The 26,759-nt window shown below is 34.1% G+C and overlaps 1 protein-coding gene across 1 annotated transcript in view; it reads right to left on the reverse strand.

Moving 5' to 3' along the window:
* Positions 1-26,759, reverse strand: part of LRP1B (LDL receptor related protein 1B) — a 756,289-nt gene that overhangs the window by 182,022 nt on the left and 547,508 nt on the right. Inside the window, exons 33-40 of the mRNA XM_087732714.1 lie at positions 19,206-19,346; positions 16,939-17,064; positions 14,902-15,033; positions 7,595-7,729; positions 6,995-7,124; positions 1,857-1,983; positions 1,554-1,705; positions 1,138-1,262 (exon numbers count right to left, since the gene is read on the reverse strand). Coding sequence (XP_087588840.1) covers positions 1,138-1,262; positions 1,554-1,705; positions 1,857-1,983; positions 6,995-7,124; positions 7,595-7,729; positions 14,902-15,033; positions 16,939-17,064; positions 19,206-19,346 — 1,068 coding nt within the window. The remainder of the gene's footprint in view (positions 1-1,137; positions 1,263-1,553; positions 1,706-1,856; positions 1,984-6,994; positions 7,125-7,594; positions 7,730-14,901; positions 15,034-16,938; positions 17,065-19,205; positions 19,347-26,759) is intronic.

Raw genomic sequence — 26,759 nt, forward strand, 5'->3', positions numbered from 1 at the left:
TGATGCCCACAGTACTCTGAAATTACATGCAGAAATTCTTAGTCAAATGAATATGCATATGTTTGCAAAGTAATTTTTTTTCAAAACTATTTAAAGTTCCCTTGGAAAAAAAATTAAAAGACAGTTTTTCTTATTGATTGTTAAATACGCTTTCTTTCAAAATGCAGATTTATTTTACATGTCATATTTAATGCCATTATTTAGGAAAGATGTATATAAAAAAAATAGGATCTTCAGGTATGTAATGCTGTGATTAAAGCAACTTTTGAGAGCTACCAACACCAGAAATATATTTGTATTAATAAGTTTATCTTGTACTACAGTAACTTTTTTTTTTGTCTCTTTTTGAATACATTTGTAGAAAATTTTGTCTGGTTTGCCTGGTAGCAGTTTCTTCTGAGGAAATCATCATCAGTTTTTGCAGACTTGTAGCCACCTTTGCTCACTGAAACAAGTTTTTCAAGTTGTCTTCAAACCCAGAATTTTAGGAGGAAGAAGATAGCTAAAAGCAAGTTTATTCTTAGTCAGGCAGTGGAGAATAAAATTTAACCATCTATACCATAAATCACCAAGAGTATATGATAACTTTTGTCTCTTGAATTTGCTAAACAAATTGAATATAAAGGAAGTCTGATTATTTACAAGGTCTCTTCCCACACAAAAAAACTAGGACTCAAAATCAAGTAATTTCAGGAAATAAATATTCAAGACACAGAGGCTGGGAATTTCTAGCTGTGAAAAAAAAAAATCTGCTTTGCTTTCCAACAGAAATCTGAGACTGCCTGAGATTACTGCTCTTTAAGACACAGCTCAAGGTCCCACTCATTCCTAAGACTCTTTTTCTGCCTTTTTTTAAAAAGAAAAAAACAAAAACAAACAACCAAAAAGCAAACAACCAAAACCCACCAAACCTTGAAAGATAGGAAGTGTTTTGGGTTTAGATTTTCTCCTTAAAACACTCAGAAGAATTTGTACTATATGTTTTCTTTAGTACATTAATTTTAGCTTAAAAAAATACTTCAAGAGTAAAAAGTGGAGATAAAATCAGTGATTACTTAACTTTTGGTATGTTTTAATATACATAAAAAGTAGCAGGTGATATTAAAACAATTAATAGCATCCTTAAGAACAGCCAACCTTTCTCTCGTGCTCTATTAAAGACTTTCACTTCCTTCAGGTTTATTCCAAGGCCAGTCCTCATGGTCACAGCATCCGTGGCCTCATTCTTGTGGCCTCTTCTAATAGAGCCATTTGCATGTGCTCTGCCAAAAAAGTTGAAGATGTCTCATCAACAATCCTCAACTAATTCACACCAAACAAATGACTGAAGGGCAGTGGAGAGTTCACCTAAGAGAAGGTGAAGAAACCTGTTCTCATCTATGACACTGATATGCTTTAGCTTTCAGCATCAGAAATGCCCTTTCTTTGGAAATTGCACAGATTTCTGTGATCCGTTCTGTGACCTTGCTAAGGAATGGCTAATCCTACAAAGGTGAAGCACCTGGCACTGAAATAACATTTTGAGACTCAAATACTTATGAAAAATAAATTACCTGTCAGACCAGTAGATGTAAGCTCCAAACACCGCCACTGAAAACATATCCACATTGCTCCCTGACAGCACAATCTCCCGATTCCCTCCACTCTCAAGGTCAATTCTTTCTATCTTGTCGGTACGAGCATCACACCAATATAATTTATTTTCCTAAAGATTAATTTTAAAGGAAACATCAACAGTCTTGTCCAAGTATTTAATTAAGAGTTAAGATTACATCAAAGTGGAAGACCAGCTGGCTTTAATGAAACATAACAAGTACTGTACATTTTAACATATACTGGAAGACAGAGGAACTAACCTCATAGTCGATGGAAATCCCATTAGGCCACGCAATCCCCAGGCTCACAAGCACAACCTTCTCAGACCCATCTAAGTGTGCCTTGCCTATGCAAGGAGTCTGTCCCCACTCTGTCCAAAATAAATACCTAAAATGTTGTGGAAATTACTAATTAAAATTTAGCATCAAAATAAGAGTTGAAAATATGTACTTCAATTGCAAACAAAATACACCATTACCATTAAATAGGTATTTAAAAAACATAAGGCTCATGTCTCTAAATAATCTTAAGAGATTAAATGTATCATAATACTTGTTTCATAGAACACTTTATTGAGAGATTTTTTGCAAATGATATATATGAAGTAATTCTTAAAACTGTATTCAATCAGTCAATATGCAATTTTATTGCTTAAAGAATTCAGCTTTGTGCTTGGAAAAATAAAAGCAAATTAGAAAAACAATTACTGGAACAGAAGCTCTCGCACCTAATTACTAACAAATGTTGTGATAATACAAGAGATGTATGTCTAACTTAAAAATGCTTTAAATATGAAGCAGTGAGGAGCACTGTGGGAAATGGTAGAGCAAAGGGATTTTATTTGGGAAGAAAATATTTCTCCTATTCTCCCTAATGCTCATGGGAAGAATCTGCCTCTTACTTACCTAATTTTATATTACTGTCTACTTACTGGTACAGTAACATCACTAATTTGGGGTAAGATGCTAGGTCAAACCTCTGCCTTGACCTCCTACTTCTCAATCTGCTGCTTTAGGTATAGCAAAATGAGGCCAGTTAATCTACACAGAGCACTTCCTTTACTGAAAAGTAACCCATGGAATAGCTTTAAGTAAATGTCTATGTGTCCACAAATATATATATGTATGCATATATATTTGTATTAAAATATATTACAAACACACATACAAATATATATATATTCTGAGCAATAAATCTCTTTCTAAAATAACATAATTGAGGTCTAGCATATTACTAATTACCTGGAGAGAAGCATTTTCATAGCAAATATTCATAAGAACACACTAAAACATAGTTTAGTAATACGCTGTACACAAAGTGAACAGAATATACAAAACCATTCTCCATTGTTTTTCTCTGTGTGAAACATTTTGTAGTCTGTTTTTAAAGATTACAAAAGTCGTCTGTGCATTACTAACTAGTTCTACCTGAGTGTGGTGATAGGGTTATGCCAATCTGTTGTTAAATAGCTATATTTGATTGGATGACTGCAGATACATGAAATAAAGAGGGATAAAAATGGGTCAGGGGAGAAGGAGAATAAATACGGATCTTATAATTAGCTCATCAAATTTAGCTTCTGAAACAATGTCCAACTTACTTTGACTTTAATTGTAGGGCTTTCTGGCTATAACAAAAACGAATTTGTTCTCATATTTCTTGACATTACAAACAGTAATATGAATACTCACTATAAAACTTATACTACATTAGGAAATTGAACTGCTATATTAGATAAATTAAAAATATGTTTTAGAAATGTTAAAATAGACACTATTAACCAGCTGCATATCAGCAATCACTGCTTAAGTTTAACGCAGCTTTAACCAGATTACTAACAGCAGCTCTAAACAGAACTGAACTTGCTTTCAGGCATCTAGTTAGAGGTACTTTCTTAACACAAGGTATCACCTAAATGTTGACTACAGAAAAGCAGGCATTCAGTATATTTCAATTAAGCATCCCGTGCTCTTTCCTTAGACTAGTTACTCTGAGGAAAAAAAAAAATAAAAACCATAATTAGCAGGTTAAATGAATCTAGAATCCTTCAAATAAAATCCTGAATAGCTGCCAAAAATATAAGGCAAGTTACCTAATACTTTCTTAGAGCATTAATGATTATAAATATATTGATATATAAACTTACATAAACTATTAACTAGTATAGAAAAACTTAATCTTCCCATATCTTCCCACAAGATCTAAAGGCTTGTTTCCTAATAATTTCCTAATAATACTAATAATTTCTAAAATACTTGTGTCCTGGACCTTTGTAGGTAACAATATGCTACCAACATGTTTGATGTATATACTGCAATGCTAGAATACCTACGACAACTTATTTCAGAACTATCCCATATATAATTTACATAGCTGACATGGAGATACAAGTGGCAGAAATTTGATGCTGGGCTAGAATCAACTTTCATAAAAACTTCTTTGGAAAAAATTAAATCAGGGTTTAAACTCTGCCCCCCTGCCCCACCCCAAACCCTAAACACAAATGAAATTCCCTAAATGTTTTTGAAGGAGTATCTTCAAAGTCTAATAATTATTTTGGTATTAGCTTAACTCCGTATTTCAATCAAATTCTGAGCTTGATCAGAAGACTATTATATAATTGGAAAAAAAAAAAAGTCAGCCAAGTGTATGTTACATGAATAAGTATACCTGATGAGGGACAAAGACAATCCTTTGTGGGACTACACATTCCTTTTTTTTTCCTTGGTAACAATAAATAATATTACCAACCAGCTGAATGCTGGCTGCTTCATATCTTGGTATAACTGGCAGATTCAATGAGATCTAATAACTGCTATTTTCCTCTCCATTCTTATAGCTGTCAACTCAAGCTTCAAGAGAAATGAAGAATGTGAAGTCAGGGCAAGGGGAGAGAAGAATACCTTTGAAAGTTTTGCCTTGTAAAGGGAAAGAGATATAACAATAATGCAGAGGGTAAAAAGGCCTCAATCTTCCCTCAGAAAGGTATACCTGTACTTCACCAGCAAAACATTGCTACGCTTCTCATGAAGGAACTTCGATTGGAGACATCTCAAGATACCATTTTGTGGCACAGTATAAAAAAAAGAGAGATGAAGCTTATCTGCTTTCACAGGAGATACACCGTTCTATGAGACATGTAAAACAATTACTAATCTGTGGTCCTCTCATCCTCCTATGTTTTTTTAAGCATTCTAAACACATCCAAAAATTAACTATAAAACTCAACAAGATCAAAACAGCTAAGGAATGTTGCACAACTGAATTCATTTCTACATTTAGCATTTCTCTTCTTTACTGTTTTTTGTTTCAAATGCAATAATTCAAACTCCTCCAAATTATATTTTAACCACATTTGATTAATATCTGCTTTTTGGTGGCATTAGACTATTCTATTTTAAGACCTAAGAAGATGGCTCACCTCTAAATATCCGTTAACTTAAACAAAGAATCTTTTTAATATTGTTGGCTATTATTTTATCTGCTTATGTGCACACTTATGATTTTGGTAAAATAAAACCATGAGCCGTTGAGTCAGAAAGCATCATGTGAAAATATTGTCATTAAAATAAAAAACCCCACACTACAGTAAAAAAGCAACTTTTCTATCAATAGTAGTATGAAATATTCCATCAGGGGTTCTGCATTTATTCTTCCCTATAGCAATTGTTAAATGCTGGATCTCAGCTACAACCCATCTTCCCTCTCCAAATACTGCAGAAGAGTTGATTACGTTTTTTATCATTTCTAGCCGAAAATAACGGATTTTATTTTTATAATTCATATTATTGTAATATCTAAGGATTCTCCAGAGAAACTGCATCTGCTGCACGTAGTCCTCATAGACTTCATGGGGGCTCTTCCTTTCCTTTGATGTAAGGGATGAAAACCTATCCGTATATGTGTACAGCAAATACATTACATAGATGTTGAGGAAAATTACACTGTAAATTAACTATTGTTTTGAAGAAGTTTGGTCTACCCTTCTGGTCAGAAGAATTTTATCAGGCTTCTGTGTACTCACCTTCAAAAGTTTGGTGTGTCTTTTTTTTTTTTTTTTTTCATTTTTTCTGATAGACAAGCACAGCTATTCTGATACATTACGGATAAAAATACAATAATTAATTCAGCCAAATCCTGAGTAGGATCTGGAGAAGATCCTACTCTGAAGAACAGCGTGAATCCTAAACTGTTAGCAGATAGTGCCAATCAAACAACGGTGCTATATGAACACAGCTGTAATGATTTGTGGCAAAAGCTATTACATTATGCAGAAAATAAAACCTGTTATTGCTTTCATCTTCATTCTTAAATACACTCAGTTGCAATGTTCTAGTCTGCAAAATACACAGATCACCATGTCTAAATTCTCATAAATGAAATCATGGCAAAGATCCAAACTGCATTTTGCATCACTGGTATCAGTCTGGCCTCACTGAGAAATCAGGATTCTTCATTACTATGGCTGCAAACTCCTCTGAGTACAGAGAATGCTTTCCTGCAAATAGTGAGATACTGATTTGATTGAAACTGGGGAAAAATGAGCTATCTAGCATCATCTCTGGTTTTGGGGGCAGGTCGTTGCTCAAATACTTCTTTAAGATTTTGGATACACACCATTTAGAGCTTCTGTTTCAGCAGAGTAAGTGTACCAGTTAAATCCTCTGAGTCTTGCTTATATGCCTTTTCCTCAGAAAGTACATTTCATCTTCCCATGAAAAAAAGATGGGAATTCTTTGCAGAATTTACTGCTTCTGTTTTACTTGTAGCTCTGCTAACAATAGTTTTGGAGCTGGCGGGGGACAGAAAGTTCCCTATTTCTGTTAATGCTGCAATGTATTCCCTACTCTCAACAAACAGTTGGATGAATACAGATGTCATTTTTGATTACCCTTATTCTCTTACTCACACGCTTCATCTCACATTATTTTCAGCTATGCTGGGCAATCTCCTTGGTTGTTGTAGTGGGATGTGACATGATGCTAGAATTTATAACTACCAAGGATTAAACTGTTCTATAATTTCATCATGACATTGAGGTCTTCATTAGCTAAGACGACTTCCTTGGATTTGCTGGAAACTTAAGAACAGCTTTAAGCATGCTTCCAAGCAATGTCTAAACTTCAGTTGAAATTATTGTCTTAGAAAATAAAAACTGTTTTGTAAAGAAAGTACAGTAGGTCATGTATACAGAGACCAATGAAAAAACTCAACATATGAAAAGAATCACACTTCCTTCCACCTGTGCTTAGTTACAGTACAATAGTTTCCAATACAATCCTTTTGGGTTTTGTTAAACGTTTATCCATTAGAACGCAGGCCTTGATTTACTTAGATAAGAGCTTTAGTGCTAGCATGCAAACTTTAAAAGAAATGCAAGTAGCCATGGTCATGTTACCCTTTTTCTGGGTGTACCGCAACAGATCTTGGCTGGTCCAAACCCTGGGATATAATTACATATCGGAACGTGCCGTTGAGCCTGGCAACTTCAATTAAGTTGAAGCCATGATCCGTCCAATATATGTTACCTAGGAAAAATACCTTGAAGTTACTGGAAAAAGAAAAGACTACTTGAAAAGTGTTTAAATCTTAAGTGTGTGAGTTAGGACCAGAAACTAACTGCTGTCTTTTAACTTATATCTTATATTTGTAATTTCTAGTCCTGTTCAGCCTTCCTTTTTGAAGTATAAACTTGCATTCATGGTTGTCAGCATTGAGCCTGTCTATCTAAGAAATGTTGTCCAAGATATTTAAATATTTTTTCTGTCTGTAGTAAAACTAAAAAAAAAAACAAAACAACCAACCAAAACAAAAAAAGAGCAACAACAACAACAAAAAAACCAAAACATAGTGGTGGTATCTTCAGAGAAAGATATCTAGACACTTGGAATATTAGACATTAGAGATGAAAGCAAACCAAGTTATTTAGTCTTGAGCTGAGGATGCAAGAGTATACTGTCAGAAATCGTGAGAATTCCTGAAGCAGGTTAAGACCTACCTGCTATCCAGTCCACTGCAATGCCTTCAACTCTTCCCAAACCATTTGTAACAATGTCTTCTTTCCATGTTTGGTCTCGTTTAGATCTGCTAATTTTGTTGAAACCCATGTCTGTCCAATAGATTGTATCATTTCCTATAAAATACACGGTAAGGATTCTTGGATTAATTCAGTTCCTTCAGTCCAAATATCTACATCAGTAACTGTAAAAAATGCCAGTTATTACTTTATTAATATGTCTCAGAGTAAATAGAAGAATGGCATCAACACTATAATCTTTAATTCCTTTTTCCTTTTTTTAAAAATAATTAATGTAGAATACTAGGTTTTCTACTGGTTGTGTAGTACTGCACATATAACACAATAGGGCCGTGGCAACATACGGAAGCCACTACCCCTGTCAAAAATCAGACAACAAATATGTTGTCTTGCTTTGTTCTTTTTTTTTTTTTTTTCCCTAATGGGATACCTGTTTGAAAACATTTTGTTTTGTTTATTAATCAACATTCCAAAATATTTAGAGGTCTCAAAAACTATGGTGTAAAACTGCCTATACAGTCTTTTCCTTCAGTAGTCATATAGACTGAAATTTGGCAGTATAAAAAAAAAAATCTAATTAATAAAAAAAAGGTTACATTTGAGTGTGATATACTGACAAAAGAATAAAAAATTGACTCTATCCACAGTTCATCTTTTATTTTAAATGTCCTGACAAGCTTTCCCTAAGAGTCTTTTCTGGTGTTTGAAGGCACTTCAGCTGTCTTCCCTGCCATTCTGCTGCAGTTGGCTGTCCATAAGGTGGAAGAGAGGATACTACATACTACTCTATGTAGTCTTAGAGTACAAACCTATTTTCACTGACCATTTAAACTCATCAGCCAGGCTCAGAATTTGGAGTGGCCAAAGCACAGACATGCACTCCCCTCTGTTGCCACAAAGTACCCTTGATAAAGAGATGGGGCAGACAAAATGATGATGTTCCTCGAGCAGAATTCTCTGTATTTCCATTGACAGAGCTCTGAGTTAACAACACAGCCATGCTGCAACCCATATTCTGGTTTTAAAGTCGTCAGTTGGGGTCCTCCTGAGTGAGCTATTTTCTCAGGGAAAGACATGGCTCAGATAATGATATTTTTATAATAAGAATTTTAATAATATAATAATAATTTTTTCCTTCTTTATTTTTTCATACTTTAAATATCTGCTTTTAATTCCAATTGAATGTGTGTGCATATATATATTTATATTACAAACATATTACATATATTTAATATATATTATATAATATATACATATATACACACATATAATATATACATATAATATATACATACACACACACACACATATATATACATATAAAAAACAAAACAAAACAATATTTACACAGATAAAAGTCAATTCCAAGACCAGAACAGTTTGGTATTCTCAAGAACCCTAGCCACACTACCTCTCATTTTGGCAAATTATATTTGGAAGAAATAGCATACAATAAAACAGATGACAAATTCTGACTTCAAGTATCCCAAACACATAGTTTGATTACTAGAGCCACGTATTTTGCTACTTAGTTCTAATGAGTACGAAAATTACATAGATCTTAATATTAGCTGCACATATACTCAACAATAAGATACTGATCTATGACTGTCTACAGGTGTATACCAAATACCCTTCAGTGGAATATGAGATATACAGAATTACTACAAAGTCTTATCTGAAATTACCTAGTAAATAATAATAAAAAAAATCTATTATGTTTACCAACTGGATAAAACATTCTACAAGTGAAATTTATGTATTTCATATTCCAGTTTAAATCATCTCCATAAAAATAAACCACTTTGTATTCATACTATAACCATATGACAATTTAAGTCAGCCATGTGAGCAACAATCCACATAACAGATTAGAAACTCCGTTATAAGAACACAGGGATCGCTGTGGTTTCACTTCCACGACTAAATCTTAATGTATATAGCACAACTGACTTTGTAGTGCTGTCTTCCCACATTAAAGACTTGAATGACTGTTTCTGAAAACAGTATTTTTCAGTAATCCAAATATTCAAACAACTGAATTACCTGGATTTGCTTCCAGATAATCACATGTTAAAGAGAGAAAACCAATTTAAAAAATCATATTTCTCTAAAATACATCATTACACACAACAACCATTAGACGTCTATCTAAATTACTAATTTATTTTCTGTAAAATGCAGTATTTTGTGACACAGCTTTGTTTTGTTAATGATCAACATTTTTCCTTAATACACACTATACCTGACAGGCGTATAAACAGGTACAAAGCAACTAATGGTTATGTGCATGTACAAAAAAAAAAAAAAAAGGATCGTGAGGACGTAGAAAATCACAGAGATGTGGAGATGTACCTTCAGAGATATAAAAATACTTCCCAATAACAAAGGAAAACACATTTTCATGACAAATATTACAGGGAATACTATTTTAACATCAGTCAAATTCAATTTTTATTTAGTTAGTAGTGTTTCTGTAAAATGACCAGAATTTTTAAGCAGAATGAATCTGTTCTACAAACAAAAATTATGGAAGTAGTTTTGGGACTGGAACTAATCAGGGAAACTCAAGTAATATTGGCTGTGTTGGAGGAAGTTCACAAAGCACATGCAGTTCACTGCTTCTAGAAAGTATCCTTAAAAGTAAATGCTAACAGCTTCAGTATGCAAAGATAATAATTACCCAACCATACACTGATATTAAACCTCAGCTAACATAATTTCCTTAAATTCTCATATTCTTTTACAGTCCTACACCTTACTTGCCTACATTTTATATCCTGAATTAAATCTTCATTAAACATAGCTGTAAAATGCATTGACTATGACATTTTGATATAATTATTCAAAGATCCTCCAAGGCAAAAAAAAGAAAGACCTATTTTTTTCTGAAGTACTGATAAAGGTTATTCACAGCAATGCAAAACTTTTCAGTCACTATGCTCTATACATTACATTGGATATTTTTTTTTTTTTTTCAGGTACTTTATGACCGCTTAAGAAAAGAAAAAAAGCTATACTCTTGTGATCTACGGTGTGAAAATATCCATGGAAATAACTTTCATTGAACTACTAAAGATCTCTGTGGGTTTCAAATACAGATAATACTACAACATTTGCTGAGTCTCAGTTTGCATTTGGATACAGATGGTATGATCCAAATGAGAAACCCCTCTCATTTTGTGGAGACAGCAATTTTTATAGGTTCCTTTCTGCTAATAATCAAAGTTCTCCATATGTCAATAAAACGTAACATTCTCAGTAAGACTTAGTCGCTGAAGACCCATGCCGTACAGAACAAGCTAATAGGAATTCAGATTATGCAATTGGCCTTTATTTTGTTGTCGTCTGTTCCCTTATAAAAGTGGATGATGTTTTCACAGATCTGTGTGTCGATGCTGTCTCTGTCAGGTAGCACTGTTAATATTATAATTGCACAAACCTGTTTTATTCTCCCAATTACTCTGAAAAATAACAGAGATAGAGATGAAAAATCCCTGCAGCATCTGGTTCCTGAAGTCAGTTCTGGCTTCAGACAGATGGAAAGAAGGCCTATACTCAACCTGGAGCCTTCACTATTTATTTATTCTATTGCTGGAATCTGAAGAGAAGAGAATTACTACCTGGAAATGACAGTTGCCACAAAATGGGAAACAACTGTCTGCAACTTTACTCAACTTCTATAAGCATTCTGCTAAGTGGTGAGCATTAGTAACCACAGCCTCACATTGACTCCTACAGTCCACAGGCAGCTTATCAGCAAGCACTGAAAATTAATTCCATTTAACGCATTAGTATTTTGCCAATAAAATCCAGTTATTCAAAATTCAACACACAAAGTATTTGCTGAGTATCACCCCTTTTGCTAGGCCTTGTCAGCTTAGTCTGTAAATGTTCAAAATGCTTATTTCAACAAAGAGAATAAAATCTATTCTCCTCCCACCTATACACACCTGTACGTACACCACAGATACAAATGCCTGGAGGCACAATGATAACATGAGTAAGAGGCAGACAGAAAATGGAGACAAAAGTGGGGAACACACAGAACACATCTGGGTTCCCAGCTCCCACTAAGTTCAGCAAAGCTCAGTGAGGGATTGGGAAGACTCCACTTTTCACAGAGGCAAAAGCCTTGCAACTCTTCAGCTGTTTCTGAGATGAACTACTGTAGAACTGAAAGGGGCTCAGCAATAACACTATTCTTTCAAAACTATCAACAATTTTAATTATTACTCCACCTTTATGGAGGCTTTTTGGCACTAATGAAAACATTCACGTAACTGTTCTGCACTGTTGTACTTTTAAAAGACAGAAATACTACCATTCGTTAAGCAGTTGGTGCCCTCTAAGTCAGTAGGAGTTCAGATAGTGTCTCCTGATGAACAGGATCACTTTCTTGGAGACACAGTTCTACCCATCAATTTGAAGACCATCATTCTGCGAATAAATATGTTCTCATTTCTTCAATACTTAGAATGCCCTTCATGTCTCAAATACAGTAGTGTTTCTCTGCCATGCAGATTCTCCTCCAACCAGACCAAGCTGAAGTACAGAGTACCTCCCACCATGTGAAATAACGATTTCAACAAATGCAAACCAGATACTAAGGTAAAAAGTATGGTGAGCTTCCTGGAATAATGTCAAGAGGAAAAAACAATGGGCATTTGCCTGACATACTGTGAAAAGCTCTTTGGCAGGAAGGAAGAATCAGTGTCATTATCTTTAACAATACAGAAATGAAAGGCTACTAGGATGAAACTCAGTTTTATAAACCTATGTCTTAAATAACACTGGCAACTCCCCTCCCCAACAGCCTCTAAAAAAGCCCAAAGGTCAAAACTACTCTTGTAGTTCTTTAATGAAAATTTAGAAGTATCAAGACATAGGGAGAAAAAAGGTGCATTTATCTTCTAGCCCTTTCATGTCTGCAAAAAATATTGCCCTAAGTCTTTTAACTATGATATGCTGTACTACTAGCATATGTTAATGTATTTTAGCCACTTTGCATACCTAAACATTACTGAGAGTAAAAATCAGAATTTGGGAATGTTTCATGATTAAGAATGAAATGAAAGCAATAGTCACTAACTGGAAAAAAAAACCCAAGATGAAATCTGAAAGTACCTCCACTTGCCTTCTGAATCATATTTGATGAACAAAAGTTTTAGGGATGAACTTAGAAAATTCAAGGTAAGGTATCAAAATGAGAAAAACAATTGCTTTTTAAGCTTAAAAGCAGTTGAAAGCTGTACCGTAACTTTTTATGACACAGTATCCCCTTGTGATTTCACTGCTACAGAAGATTTACATTCATGTTTAGCAAGGCATTTGTCACTGTCAACTGTATTCCTGTTCCCTGTGCTGTAACTGATCATCATGCAAGTTGGCAAACCTCACTCAATTTCATCCTTGCTCAAATCTCATTTTTCCAAAAAGCTAAAAATTAGCACATGCATCTTATTCTTCCAAAATACTAATTTGATATTGACTAGTGAACTCCAAAGCAAGCTCTCTAAAGCAGGAGCTAGCATATCCTATAATTAGACTATGCTAAAAAAAAAATCCCCAAAGCAAAGAAAACACAAGATGCAAAATCCCCAATAAAATCCTAGTATCAGTATTTTAGAACAAAAAGTCAAATTTCAGATTTCTGTATTACACAGCATAATTTTGTAAAGCTTGCAAGACTTGATTTCAAAAATGGTATTTTTTTAAGGTAAGTATACTATAATAAGAAGTAAAATTCCCAGAAAACCCAACTGCATTGTCTTAGTACTCTGTCAAGAACACGCATAGATACCACTTCTCGATCATTCTGTATCTTTCCAGAAATAGATGGAATCAGCTGTATCGTAGTCTTTCCCATCTAAGATACGTGTATAAAGGCATTGGCTTTTAAGTGATTTTTATGTCTCAGTAGACCATGACTGAACTATACCTATGATATAACGAAAACTCTGAACATCAGCTGTCACTGATTTGAAAGCAAAATATACAATTATGAGTGCACCGTAAAATCTTGAGTGAACTTGGAATTTTACTAGGTAGAGTAGAGGTACAAGAGCAGCAGTGAAGAAGGCAGGACAAAAGAAGAAAAGACTTAAATGAGTTTAACTCCTAACCTGTTAATAAAAGGTTAATGATATCTGTGTGACGAAGTAGTCAAACAGAAGAAGCAGAAAAAGGTCTGGTTTTAATACGAAACTTAGGATCTCTCAATGCTGAATTCCCAGGCAGAATTTATTTCAAAATGAAAAAAAATGCAGTATAACAAAATAATTGCATGTTTCAGGAAGCCAGTATCCATGTGTATATAACATAGATACTATTTTATTTCTAAACTGCTAGTTTGTAAACTCAATGGGTAACCAAAACAGCTCATGAGAAAATCAGTTTAGAAGGAAGGCTGATCAAAGAGCTAATGGGTTAAAAATATGGAGATACAAGAAGTTTTCAGGTCACTACCTGGTCACAGATTTCTTATTGTCTGTAAAGTAACCATAAATTCTTAATGCCTTTGAAGATACTCAGACACCTTTTAGTACCAGTGGGTGATATACCCAACTACTTTTCAGGATCCGATCCTTAATTTCTTTCCACCTTCTTTCACATGTATGCAAACCAGAAATCTCCTCATTTCATAGGAAATTTGTAAGATTATCTATACCAAAACCTGTTTCCTATTTATACACTGCAGTGGAAAGGTACATAGTGCACTTAAGATAGAAATGCCTCTTCTTCAGGCTGTTAGAGCATCCGCTTCTAAAAGGAAGAAACAGATACAGAGGTGGCTTGTACACTGCGGTGAAGTGGCTGAGCTTTACTGGACAAAGAAAGCTATCCCACTCAGCTGCCACAACCACCTGCTAGGTACAACACATAGGACTAAGAAAATTCAGTGGAAAAAAGGTCTCATGACAGGAACAAGCTTTTTTCTATGAAAAATGAACTAACGAAACCTGCTTTCTTATGGATTTATGACCACTTTCTCTAAAACCACAAGTTTCCTACTCAGGTTCTCAGCGATGTCTCCATTGAAAAACAGCGCATAATGTTGCTAGTGCAATATACATATACATAATACATGTTTTTCCATTTACTATAAATAATAAATAGCTAGAGGGTAACACTATAACACACAACCAACTTCCAATTCCTTCAAATATAGTTGTAATTAGAAGGTTTGAAAACTGGGGGTTTATTTCATTTCTAAGAATAGTATACAATATTTACCATACATAAAATAAACTATACATAACATTTACCTGCATGGAAGTCTATGCCCACAGCAAATGAAGTTCCAGATATAGGCATTAAAGCATCCATTTTATCATTTGGATCAAGAGGAATGCCTCTAATGCCTTCATGAACAGAATACATAAGAAATGATTCAATACCTATGGTACAAACAAAATAGCCAATGAGAGCAAAGTGGAGACTTTCCCAATTAACAAGACTTTAGGAATTAACAAGCACTAGACATAATATTCCAATACTGCTCCGTAGTTTTCCAGAATGATAACTCCATCTCTTTGAAAAAACATCCATGAATTATTATGGCGTATTTCTCATTAAATGATAAATGCAGTCTTACAAAGAGAAGGGAATCACTATCTGTTTCAAGCATCACCTGAGCATTAAGTAATTAGCAGTAATGAAAATTAAAACTTAAGAAGCAAATGTTTTTGAATTATGAGAAATTTAAGAAAGTTTTCAGTGCACATCTGCACTTTCTGTCCACATTTAGCAAGAGAGAATTTTAAAGAACGTGTGGAAAGCAGGACTCAAGGCTGTAAATTGTCTTTTGAGGCATGGGATTCATCTCACCTCATTTAGTCATGCAGACTTGCTTTAGACAATAGAGAGAAATACATAGTTTTAGTGAATAATGCAGTTGATGCATTTGCAATGTCTGCTTTCACGTTAGATTAATCACACTCCAGATGCACCTATTTCTATAAGTTATAAAGAAATTCTATTGTGTAGGGGTCTTGTTATGTAGTCATTCCCAGTTGAGATGAATCACAGCTAATTGTCGACAACCAAAATTAGAACCAATACTTTGTTGCCCTAATCTGTTCATATATCAGAACACTTCTAAGTTTAAGGGAAATTATGCAGCATGATGATACATAACTCTTTTTCTTGAAGAATTTTAACTACCATACACAAAAATAGTTCTTTTTTTTCTTCAGATCAATTCTTTGAAAATTTCTTTCTTTGTAAAGAGCTAGCTAGTAGAAGACCCCAAGAATGTGGACTAAAAAGTTTCAGGTAGTGAATTACAAAATTTTCTTCTAAGGAAGAAGAAATCTAGCTAGCAAATGAAAAGAGCAATGCTAAACAAGTATATATGTACAGAACAGTACTTGTCAAATTTTCTTCATGAATATTCAAGACAATAAAAATGTTTTTGACTCATGATCTCTTTTTAATTGAAGGAAAATTTAATCATAAAAAGCTGTTATGGTCTAATATATCTAAAGGAGGTATACATTTCAAATACACAACATCCACCAGTTTTACCTTAACCCACAACTGAAAATGATAAATATCTGAAGAAGTAAAAGTAAAAATGACTGTGTTAAAAAAAAATAAATTAAAAATGTTAAGAACATATTATTGTCACATACGAAAAGCACTGAAGAAGTAGAAAAGCCACATGTATGTTGCTTAATTCTGCTTCCATGTATACTCTACTGTTAACTAGATGAGCTAGCAATCTCTCATAGGAATAAATATTAAATTTATACAACTATAAGGCACCTTGACCATAAGGCTGTTTTGTATTATTCAGGCAAAAAGTAAGACTTTGTGTGTAAGCTATCCTTTGATTTTTTTTCCTGCTCAAATAGACAAAAGATTTAAAATTAAATAAAATTAAAAATAAAATCAGACCTTACTGGGGCAATACAATAAGATTAGATACCCAACCTTTCAGATACTGTAGCCTATAATTTATAAGTTAAGGTGTATGACCTTGGACAAATATGTACTCCTATTAACGATGGCTCAAATGATCTGTTTTTCTGCCTACATTAAAACAAAACAAAACAAAACAAACAAAACCTAAAAAATATTCCTCAGAGTTTCCACAAAAAGCTATGCAGAACTAAATAAAGAAATTAAAAGCAAAATTGAAATTCTGTCCTAACCACAACAGACATTTCTCTGTCACTGCTTTAATCAAGCATATTAAGTATGGCTATTTAACTTAAAATCAATAAAGAAAGTTTATTTACTCATTACAGTGTTCCCATAAAACTGAAGTTAGTTAAAATAATTATTGAAGGCCATTTTACCTTTGCATGCAATACGGTTTTTTTGAAGGTTGTAGCCTACTGTACACACACAAGTCCTGGTGGTTTCTGATGTTGGTAAACAAAGCTGGGAACATCCACCATTGTTTAACTGACAGGAATTGCTACCTATAACATGACAGAGGAAGAGACAAGAGGAAACCAAATTTGAACAGTGCAATCCTGACTAAAAATGTGTGTTGGCATCAATTTATTAATATTACCCAAACCAAATTTTGTTCAGCTAACTACTTTGAAAAATTGAGATATGCATAAAATAGTTCAGGCTCTGCTACTATTCATATACTCTTCCATGCTTCACTCTTACAATATTTTACCTGCACACTTAGAATAGTGGGTTTTTTCCTTAAAAGATTTTTTTAAATAACTCGCTTTTCTGAAGAAGAATCTGCCTATTTTAAAGTAAAAGCATATGTTAAAACTCAAAATACCACATTAAGTTTGTGAGTAGTAATGCTGAAATTTCACTGACATTAGTCTAGATGTACCATATTCTAGATCATGAGCAAATCATTGATCATGTTGTATTCATTCATCAAATGTCATATTAACGCTCCAATGTGATCTCACAGATCCATGCTCCTACTTCCTAATTAAAACAATATTTATTTTTAAGTAATAGATGAACATTTTTTAATAGATTTATAATAAACATTATACATAGTATAATAAACACCTCAGAAATTTGAAGCTTCATGAAGAAACATTTAAGACTACTGAGACATTCAAGGAATTAGTTCATTACAAGTTACCAAGCCCGTATGAATCAGAGAGCTACTTGTCACATTTACTTTTGCATTCCTAATTTTGAAGTAGAAAGCATTTCTTCATCTAAAAATCATAGACGTTCTCTAATGATCCAACCATACAAATGGAAAGGACAGGTGAGGTTTCAAAGTCTCAGGTATCCTCAGACAAATCTTGTATTTGTATGCAGAGAAATCTGTAAGTGCCCTCAAATCACATTTGCTCTTATGTCACTTTGATTTAATGAAATGCAAGATGCATATGAGATACACAAAGATTCTTTAAAAAATATATGCAAATGTAAAGCTGAATCCCATCTACAGTGTTTAATTCTCATATCCAAAACCTTGACATTGCTCTGTCAAAATATAGATTGGCAAGGTGGCATTTCACTACACGCCTTCAGGGCTCTCATTATGGTTAAAGTTCAGTAGTACAAAAAGACAGAACTGTTCCTTTTCTTGACCTTTGTACAATGGAAGATGCATATTAATGCCACAGACACCAGATATTGCTAACATTTGGGCACTCACGAGGCTATCTGTGTGTCTCCATGGTAGGGAGCTCAAGCATTTTAAAAGAATAGAAACATTGCTAAATGCCTACATTTTTATTACTTAGTGTTCCACTACTTTTAAAGCTAAGGGCAAAACTGGTACAGCATCTCTGGTGTTTCCTAGATTACGTAAAATGGCAACTGTTCCCAGAAGTGCTCAGTATGGAGCTGAATTAATGTACTCCGTACATAGACTACTTATTGTCCATCTGATATCAGACAGCTTAGCTCCATCCTGTGTTCTTTTGGAAGCTTCTTTTCAAAATTAAATTATTTGTTTCATGTAGATCCTATCCTCATCACTTTCAGTGCAACCATCAACCAACACTTTGAAAGTAGCTGGAATCAGAAATGATCTCTTTCTAAACAATCTCCCAAATGTCTTAATCTCTGATCTCCAAATTCATAAAACTGTGTGCATGACCCCATATTACACTTTTTAATATTATCTTAGATCCCACTTTGTCAACTGTTTTACCATTATTAGCAATATTCCCCCATTTTTCTGCTGTCTCACTTTTGATTTATACTACTGTCACTTCTGTCAATTTAGATGAAATTAGACTGTCTTAAAACAAACAGATTATTAAGAATATTAATGAATTATAATCCTTCACTTAAAATTTCAGTAATTTGAGATCAGGATCACCCACTAACTGATTTTTTTTGAGTAAAATTTTTAAACTTAGAGTCTCTAAAAGAACTTCAAACTTCACTATCGTGTAAACTTCAGAAAACATCTGATAAAATATATCAGGAAGATATTCTAAATCAGTTATCCTATTATATTCAGTAATTTATTCAATAATAAAATATTTTATAGTATTTTATCACTGAATTACAATGAAATACATATTCTTTTGTTCTAGCCATGTTTGGAGAATAACATGGGAAAAAATACTATGCAGTCTAAAAGTTGGTTAAACATGCTTAAAATTTAACATACCTTGCTGTGCTGCTTTATCATACACTTTCATATGTACAACACCTGAAGTTTTGTTTCGCAGGACAGTTGGGTTTCTTCCATCTTTTTTATTACAGGTACCGATCTGAGCTAAGTTCTGGTCTGCCCACCAAAGCTTTTTATCTGTAAAATTTTCAAGTTTTAAAAATTAAGAGGATTACTATCAAATTATATATGTTTGAAACCTAAGGTGGAAAAAAGCTTTTGAGGTTAATTCTCAGATCAATTTTAAGAAAAATTGCTCAAAGAAGAAAATTTTTTTTTATTTTTAAAATAGAAATTTTTGATTTAAAATTTAATTTTTTCTCTTTAGGTGATAGGTTTTCACACATTTTTAAGTGGAAAGCCTGAATTATGCCCAATTTACAACTGAAAGTTACAAAACCGTATTCATAGATCATATATTACTGCAACACAGGGTTTGTTCTCTAACTTTGCTATATCTATTCCTTATGTACGTAGAGATGACAGGAACTCTGGTTCCAGGTTTTCATTACTTGACTTGAGCGTTCAAATTAATAAGTATGACAATGACCATAAAAATAATTAAGAACGTTGTTACTGCCTTAAAGAAATTATTGAAATTAACAACTTAAATTGACAGTAACTTTTTCACCATAATTCACACAAGATTTTATAATAACAGAAAAAACGAGACACACTATGCGCATACTAGGATAAAACTTCAAACCATCCTTGTCAACCCACACGTGCAGAATACTTGAATTATAGTATGTAGGACTCGTCAAAAATTTATGACAGAGAATTCTCACTTGATGCGTAATTGCAGTATATGCAACATATTTTCTCAGGGGTTGGATTTCAGGTGACTTTAGTCATAAAGATTTCACGTAAATTCATACAGGATTCTAAGTAACAGGAGGACAGAAACACTAAGTTTGATCATATTGCTGTGGCCATATTGGTTACTGTGGAATGTAAATTTTCATTAAAAAAGAAATTAAGATACAAATTTCAGTATTAATGTAAAGATAATCTTCATAACAATTCAAACAACAGCATAGGAAAACAAGCAATTTAAAAGAAATTTCAAGAAACTGAAAAGTATACATGAGATGTATATTCTCTACTTCATTTCACTTACATCACTTCAGGAAAATGTTGGTTTTGAAGCCCCATTAACAATTTAAATATCAACATTAGGGATTGCTTTAGTTTTGTTCAGAAATACACAGCATTTATCAGTGTTATCAGTTTGTCATTCTGAGACTTTGACTCATTACCTGCTGGAATGAATGAAAGAGCCTCTTCAGTTAAAGAGCTTGTTTGTTAGTCTTTTATTCACCTAACAAAAGCTAGTAAGATGCCTCAGGGTCAATGGTTTATAGTTTCTTTAAGGTTATACTCTTTACTACTTTTCCTCAAACCAGTATTGGGGTGGTATTCCTACCAAGTTTTGAATATTTCATGTTTCATGCCATCACTTGCTATTGAACAAATGAGGTATAAAATAAGTCACAACAACCACAAAGCAAAAAGGAAAAAGCAAAGACCTATCGGGAAACACAGCAAGAAGAAATAATGCAAACAGAAGAAAAGAATATTAAATATGCACTTTTGAAAACCTTCACAGCAGCTCTCATAGAAAATTCGTATTTGCTATTGCTAAGACTTGGAAGACGGAATAGGTTAAAATGAGGGGAAATCAGAAGAATGCTAGAAATGCCCTTCACTCTCTTGGCATTTCTTTATAACCCCACTCATATAAAAGGCCACAGTTATTAGCTTTACTGTAGCTCTGAACGATGACATCAAGATCATAGAACTGCTTTCTACAACAGCTACGTCCTGTCAGTCTGTCAATGAAGATGCTTGGGTGACGATGGAAAAGCTCTGTAGTATGGCACTGCTACTTGTAATGGCCATACTGTCAGGGACCACCGTCAAGTGTCATAAATCAGGGGTGCCCAAGGACTGCTCACTGTTCTATCACATCTGAGACTATCGCAACTTGAGAATCAGGGTACTGAAATCAGCCATGACATGCTTTTGTGACTTGCCATGTGCCAAGAGAGAAAAACCCCAACCTTTAAATTTCACATATGCAGGCACCAGCATTACACACTCAAGGTGCGACCATCTGTTTAATGCAAACTAACATACTCTACATAAATATCTTCCATGAGGTATGTGGTGACAGTTCAGTCTAGAGGAAACTAAAGAATGGACTGAAATTGCAAAAGTGTATTTCTGAAAGACGAGCAAACTTTTGTCAGATCCAAAAGAATAATAAACGTAGTAATGATGCTTACTGTCTAACTACGCTTACCACCTAATTTTAACAGACTAAGCACTTGAGAACTTAAACTTGCTTCTGAAACAAGAACTCGGCTAACTCATAGCAACTGAATGTTCACAGTGAAGAGCTCCTTACCTAACCAATGCCAAGTCCTTCAGCTGTTTCCCTTATAACATAATCTTTTCATTTTTATCATAATTAATTTCAGCCAGCTTGTTCCCATCATTCATCAAATCTCAATGGTTGCTGGAAGCAAAGCAAACCAGTCCTTTCCTGTCTGGGTGAGACTGAAACACAGAGCATACCGAACATACGGAAAACACTTAGCCAATGCTAACTCTTAATGTCAGCCTTCAGACATTGCATAAGAGCATTATTTCAGTGAAGAACTTCCTGATGTTTCTCGCTGTAGACAAACAAATCCAAATGCAAAGAACTGCCAGCTATTTCTATCAAGTGTAACGGGAATAACAACATACTGTATTCTACTTTTCACAGTAGAGGCATGAGATACTTCTGCGAGATTTTGATAACTATTTAAAACCTTAGGAAAAATCAACGCAGAGAGCTAACGCAACCTTTGTCAAAATACAGATTTCTTTTTGAAGCAAAACCAAGAATACACATATGCTATACGTCCTTGACGAACTCAAAAGCCACCCCATACAAAATCTTGTCTGACTGAGCCCCAGCATACTGCAAAATAGCAGAATGATTGACGGGTTGAAGCCCTTCAGTTTGCTGGCAGCCAGATGGCCATGCAGCACATGTGCTGGCCAGCGTATCACTTCATGTGTAGCTCCAGAGCGGCAACAGCCTGTGCTTTGTTTTGACACAGAGAAGACGGGGAATGGAGGGGAGATAAAAAAAGAGAAACTTAAGGAATACGTGAGGAAAATGAGGTATTGTGATAGTGAGTTGTGGAATTGTGAATGGGGAAGGCTCTGCAAGTGCTTGCAGTAGAGACATCTGTTGTGCAGAAGAGCAGGAGAGAAACTGGGGTGAGGTCTCAGGATGAAAGATGTGGGGTATTGCACTGGAGGTATTACGGAGAGAAGGTTCTAGAGAGAAGCTGAAGGGTACTGTGTTATTAAGATTCAGGAGACATGAAAGCACTCTTCACCAGTTCCACTTTTGCTGCAACAACTACTGATTTGAGGCTACTTCCACAGAAAATCCTAAATTAAAATGCCGAGTTATATATGGAAATTCTACTGACTTTCCTCTAGGGAAGAAATTCATTTTCGCAAGTGAACAAAATTGCTTGTAATGCTAAAACAAATTTTTCATTAAAAACAAATTACGATCAATAACTAAAAAATCATGAAAAAAATGAAAAGCGGGCTCTACCTCCCAATGCATCAGAATATCATTTTAAACAGCTTTGACATCAAACTCAAACTTCAGTGAACTAATGGCCAAACACTAACACAGAAACCATAGCCATTCTTCTGATTTCAAGTCCTTAGCACATTAGTCCTCACTGTCTCTAGAGCACCCACAGATCTATGATTAGGTGGCCTCAATGTTCCAGGCTGACAAGTTCCACAGTCCAAAATACATTTCACAGTGTCTGTTTCTCATTTTCTTTGAATGCCAGAACACCCTACCTGAGTCCTTACTCCCTTCACAAGACTTAAACAGCACGATGACCTCATTTCAACTTATCAGTTTCTCTTGACTTAGGTGAAGTCACTCACCTTAGCGACTGGCTAACACTCTGTAGCTCACCACTTCAGAAAAGAAGTTATGAATTTTTATGTTATGAATTTAAAATTATACTTCTGAGGATCCACAATCTATATTTTTCCTATATTCCTATATTATAAAGAAATTTAAGCTGTTTCGTTAGTAAAATTTAACCAATCAAATAAAACGTAGTTCTGGTACTAGCCTTCTAGGAAGTCTCAGTAAAGAAACAAGGTTTCATTGGCCCACCTCTGTTATATTCTCCGAGTTAATAAAATGGGATAAAAAAAAACATGCAAGCAACTTTTCTCTGCTCTCAGCCTTTTCGAAAAGTAACTGTTTTACATAAACTGAACTAGCTGACATTTTAATACCATATTACCTCAGACCTAGATTTGACCAATAGTCTCAAGGGCAACACAATGTAGTTTTTGTGTGAATGTTAAATTTAACCATGAAAGAGAAAACAACAGAAAAAGGAAAAGAAATTATAGAAGCAATTTGAATTTAACTTTATCCTCAGTTTGTCACGTGTATTTTTAAACTGGAACAACGTAAACGGTGGTATATGGACAGTACAGCATGCCTAGGTTACTAACAAACTACTGCTTTGCAGTCAGTTAACGTTTTACTCATGACCACATTTAAAGTATTAAATTACTGTGAAATACAATCTCGCAGCAATGTTCTACATGAAGAAAAAAGTACGAACACTTCCTTTTTTCTCCAAATAGTTATGTATCTTTTAAACATCTTAAATGAAATAAATGGGGCAAGTCTGTATAATTATGAGTTTAACATCATCAGCATTTTCATTTCAGACAGAAAAAATTATTACTCTAGATGAACCAAAAGTAAAACTCTAGATCGAAAAAAACTTTTAAACTCTGGGAACACTGCCTTGCCAACAAATATTGTGTATTAACTTCATTTCCAGTTAATTTTCTTTTCAGTTAAATGAATTGTTGTCTATGCTGCAGTTTTAATATTTAAATAACCAATTTATAGAGCCAGACAGTTATGTGTTCCATGATGAAAGCTGCAGATCTGAAAAATAATTTCCATTGTAGTAACTGTAAAAAACTACTGCACAAAAGAAAATAAACTCTGAAAGTATCAAGGAAAAAAAACATTTACTGAGTAATCTTCATAGGTATATGATGAGACAACAATCTGCAGAATGAAAATATTCTGAATATGAAGACTTGGAGACACAAATGGAACTCTCCAGTGAAACCTGTGTAAAATTTAAAGGCAATCTATCACCCTATGCATCCAAAGGTGCTAGAATTGACTGAGTGAAAAGATTATCCTGCGATATCAATCTGTTAAATAGTAGCTTGCACCTGATGATTCTTTTATCAGACAGTCCTTAGAACAAGAAATTCCTGTGCTCAATTTTGATAGTGTGAATTATAGCAAAAAGACAGATGTGAGATAAGAATATAAAAGTGACGAGGTGTTATAATCCATAAGGGAAATCATAGGAATTTGACTTTTTTTTTTTTTCTTCTGTGAGATTATGACTCACAATAATGAATTATCTATCCCAAAGGTTTAGGCTAACTTTTTCGATGAAATGGTTGTATGTGAAGAAGTGATTTCAGTCTTCGAATCCTCTATTTGACCACTAATCAGAATGGTCCATTAAATAGTTTTGGTAATGACTGCTGTCTTGCGCATAGTATACTAGAACTTACTGTTTTACACATCCAAACCCATCCATAAAATATTTTTTTTTTTTTAAGACTGGAGTACAGGAAGGAAGCAAAACACATACAGTTTTGGTGTTTTGCATCATTTACTTCAAAGAAGTGATCAAACTCTTTCAGGCATTTCTTTAGTGTTTTGTGCAAAACCTCATGCTTGGCTATGGTTTTGACAGCCTCTCAAAACTGCAATTTGCTCACTTCCCTGTCTCTTTAGGGAAAGGAAACAAACAAAACCGCCCAAATAACCAACTTCGCATATTCTTTTGCTGAGAGATGAAGTCATGGCATGTGCTTAATCAAGAAGTTCAATTACCAGTAATTATCTACACTGCAAATAGTTTCCTTTCTCCCTTTTAGTATTAGTGTAGAGCCAAAGCATTTCTACATCACCAACTGAATGTTCCACTGTATGCCTCTTTTGCTTACTGGGCTACTAAATGAGACTGTTGCTGCTTTCATATACAGTTAACAGTATCTAGATAATTTCCATCAATGGTGTCAGACATGTCAGATCATAGAGTTCTTCTTTCCCTCCCTTTACAACACAAGAAATAGAAATCATCACAGCATAAACTCATTACTAGTCCTTGAAGTACCTGATTGTGAACACAGAGGTTGAGTAGTCTCCTACGACACCTATACCATTAAAATGACAAATCATGACAAATCACAAGTGAATACTCAAAATACACTGCATAATGATTCTTTTATCTTCTTCTTCCATCCTTGTTAACGTGACACCTGGATAAACATTTAATTAAAAATATAACTCTCAAAATCTTACTGAACTAGTATTTATTCTTCTTTTACATGAAGGCTTTATATGGTGCACTACAAGTTTTAGAAAGAGATATGGATAGAGTATGGGGAGTTAAATGAGAAAGATAACTTCAAAATTTAAGTAAGGTGGAGCTCATGCAAATCATGACATTTCAAGTATATTAACAAAAAAAAAAAACCAACCCAACCCACAAACCAAAACCAACCTCAAACATAAAAAAACCAAAACAAACCCAAAAAATACAACCCACAAATTTGGAAGTACAGACATCTTGAGGTCAAACCTCTTATGGCTACCTGCCAAAAAACACGAACTGGTCCCAGCTGGCTAGTTATGCCCTAAGACCCAAAGAATGGAGGTTTTAATTGTTCAGAAACTGCTGGGTAGCCAATATATACCACAACACAGTCTCATACAAAAAAATAAAAAAACCCAACATGTAACACAGCTGTGATTTCTAGTAGTAGGATGAATTAATCTGTTTCTACATTCATTTTAAAATATACTAGATGATTTTACAAAACCACTTGACTTTGGCATAAATACAACTTGCTTTCACAAACTAGGGAAGAAATAATGCTATTTGAAACCTTTAAATATCAAACTGAAGTTAATGATTTATTTGCTTGATTATGCTAACAAGAGTGTTGTTCGATCACTAATTACAATCTCGTTGCTAAAACTGGTTATGATATACATTAAAATTGTTGTATTTATCCATTCTGTTGGGTAATTAGCATTAAGCACAGCAACATGTTGGGAAACAGCACTTTCAAATGCCAAAAATTGCTACACTAGCATTGTGGACAGTCCTTTGGAGATTTCAAGCAGTACTCTGAATGCAAATTTTGATGGGCCATTAGTTTTCATTAATGGTGGTTTGAGTATTTATGGAAGACAACTGTGTACTGTACTTAGAACTGGGCAAATTGCCTAGATATATTTCATATATTAATGCTAATGTAATGAATGGTGTTTGTTATGGCAATTAGAAGACTGACGACTTGGAAAATTAAGGTGTATGCATTTGAAGTTTCCTGATCTAAGCAGTCCCTTTCACGTCACAATTACATCCAGCAAAGTCACAGCTCCCA

The sequence above is a fragment of the Nipponia nippon genome, unplaced genomic scaffold (assembly GCF_047370975.1).
Source record: "Nipponia nippon isolate SJK-2023a ecotype South Korea unplaced genomic scaffold, ASM4737097v1 scaffold_5, whole genome shotgun sequence".
NCBI classification, from domain to species: Eukaryota; Metazoa; Chordata; class Aves; order Pelecaniformes; family Threskiornithidae; genus Nipponia; species Nipponia nippon.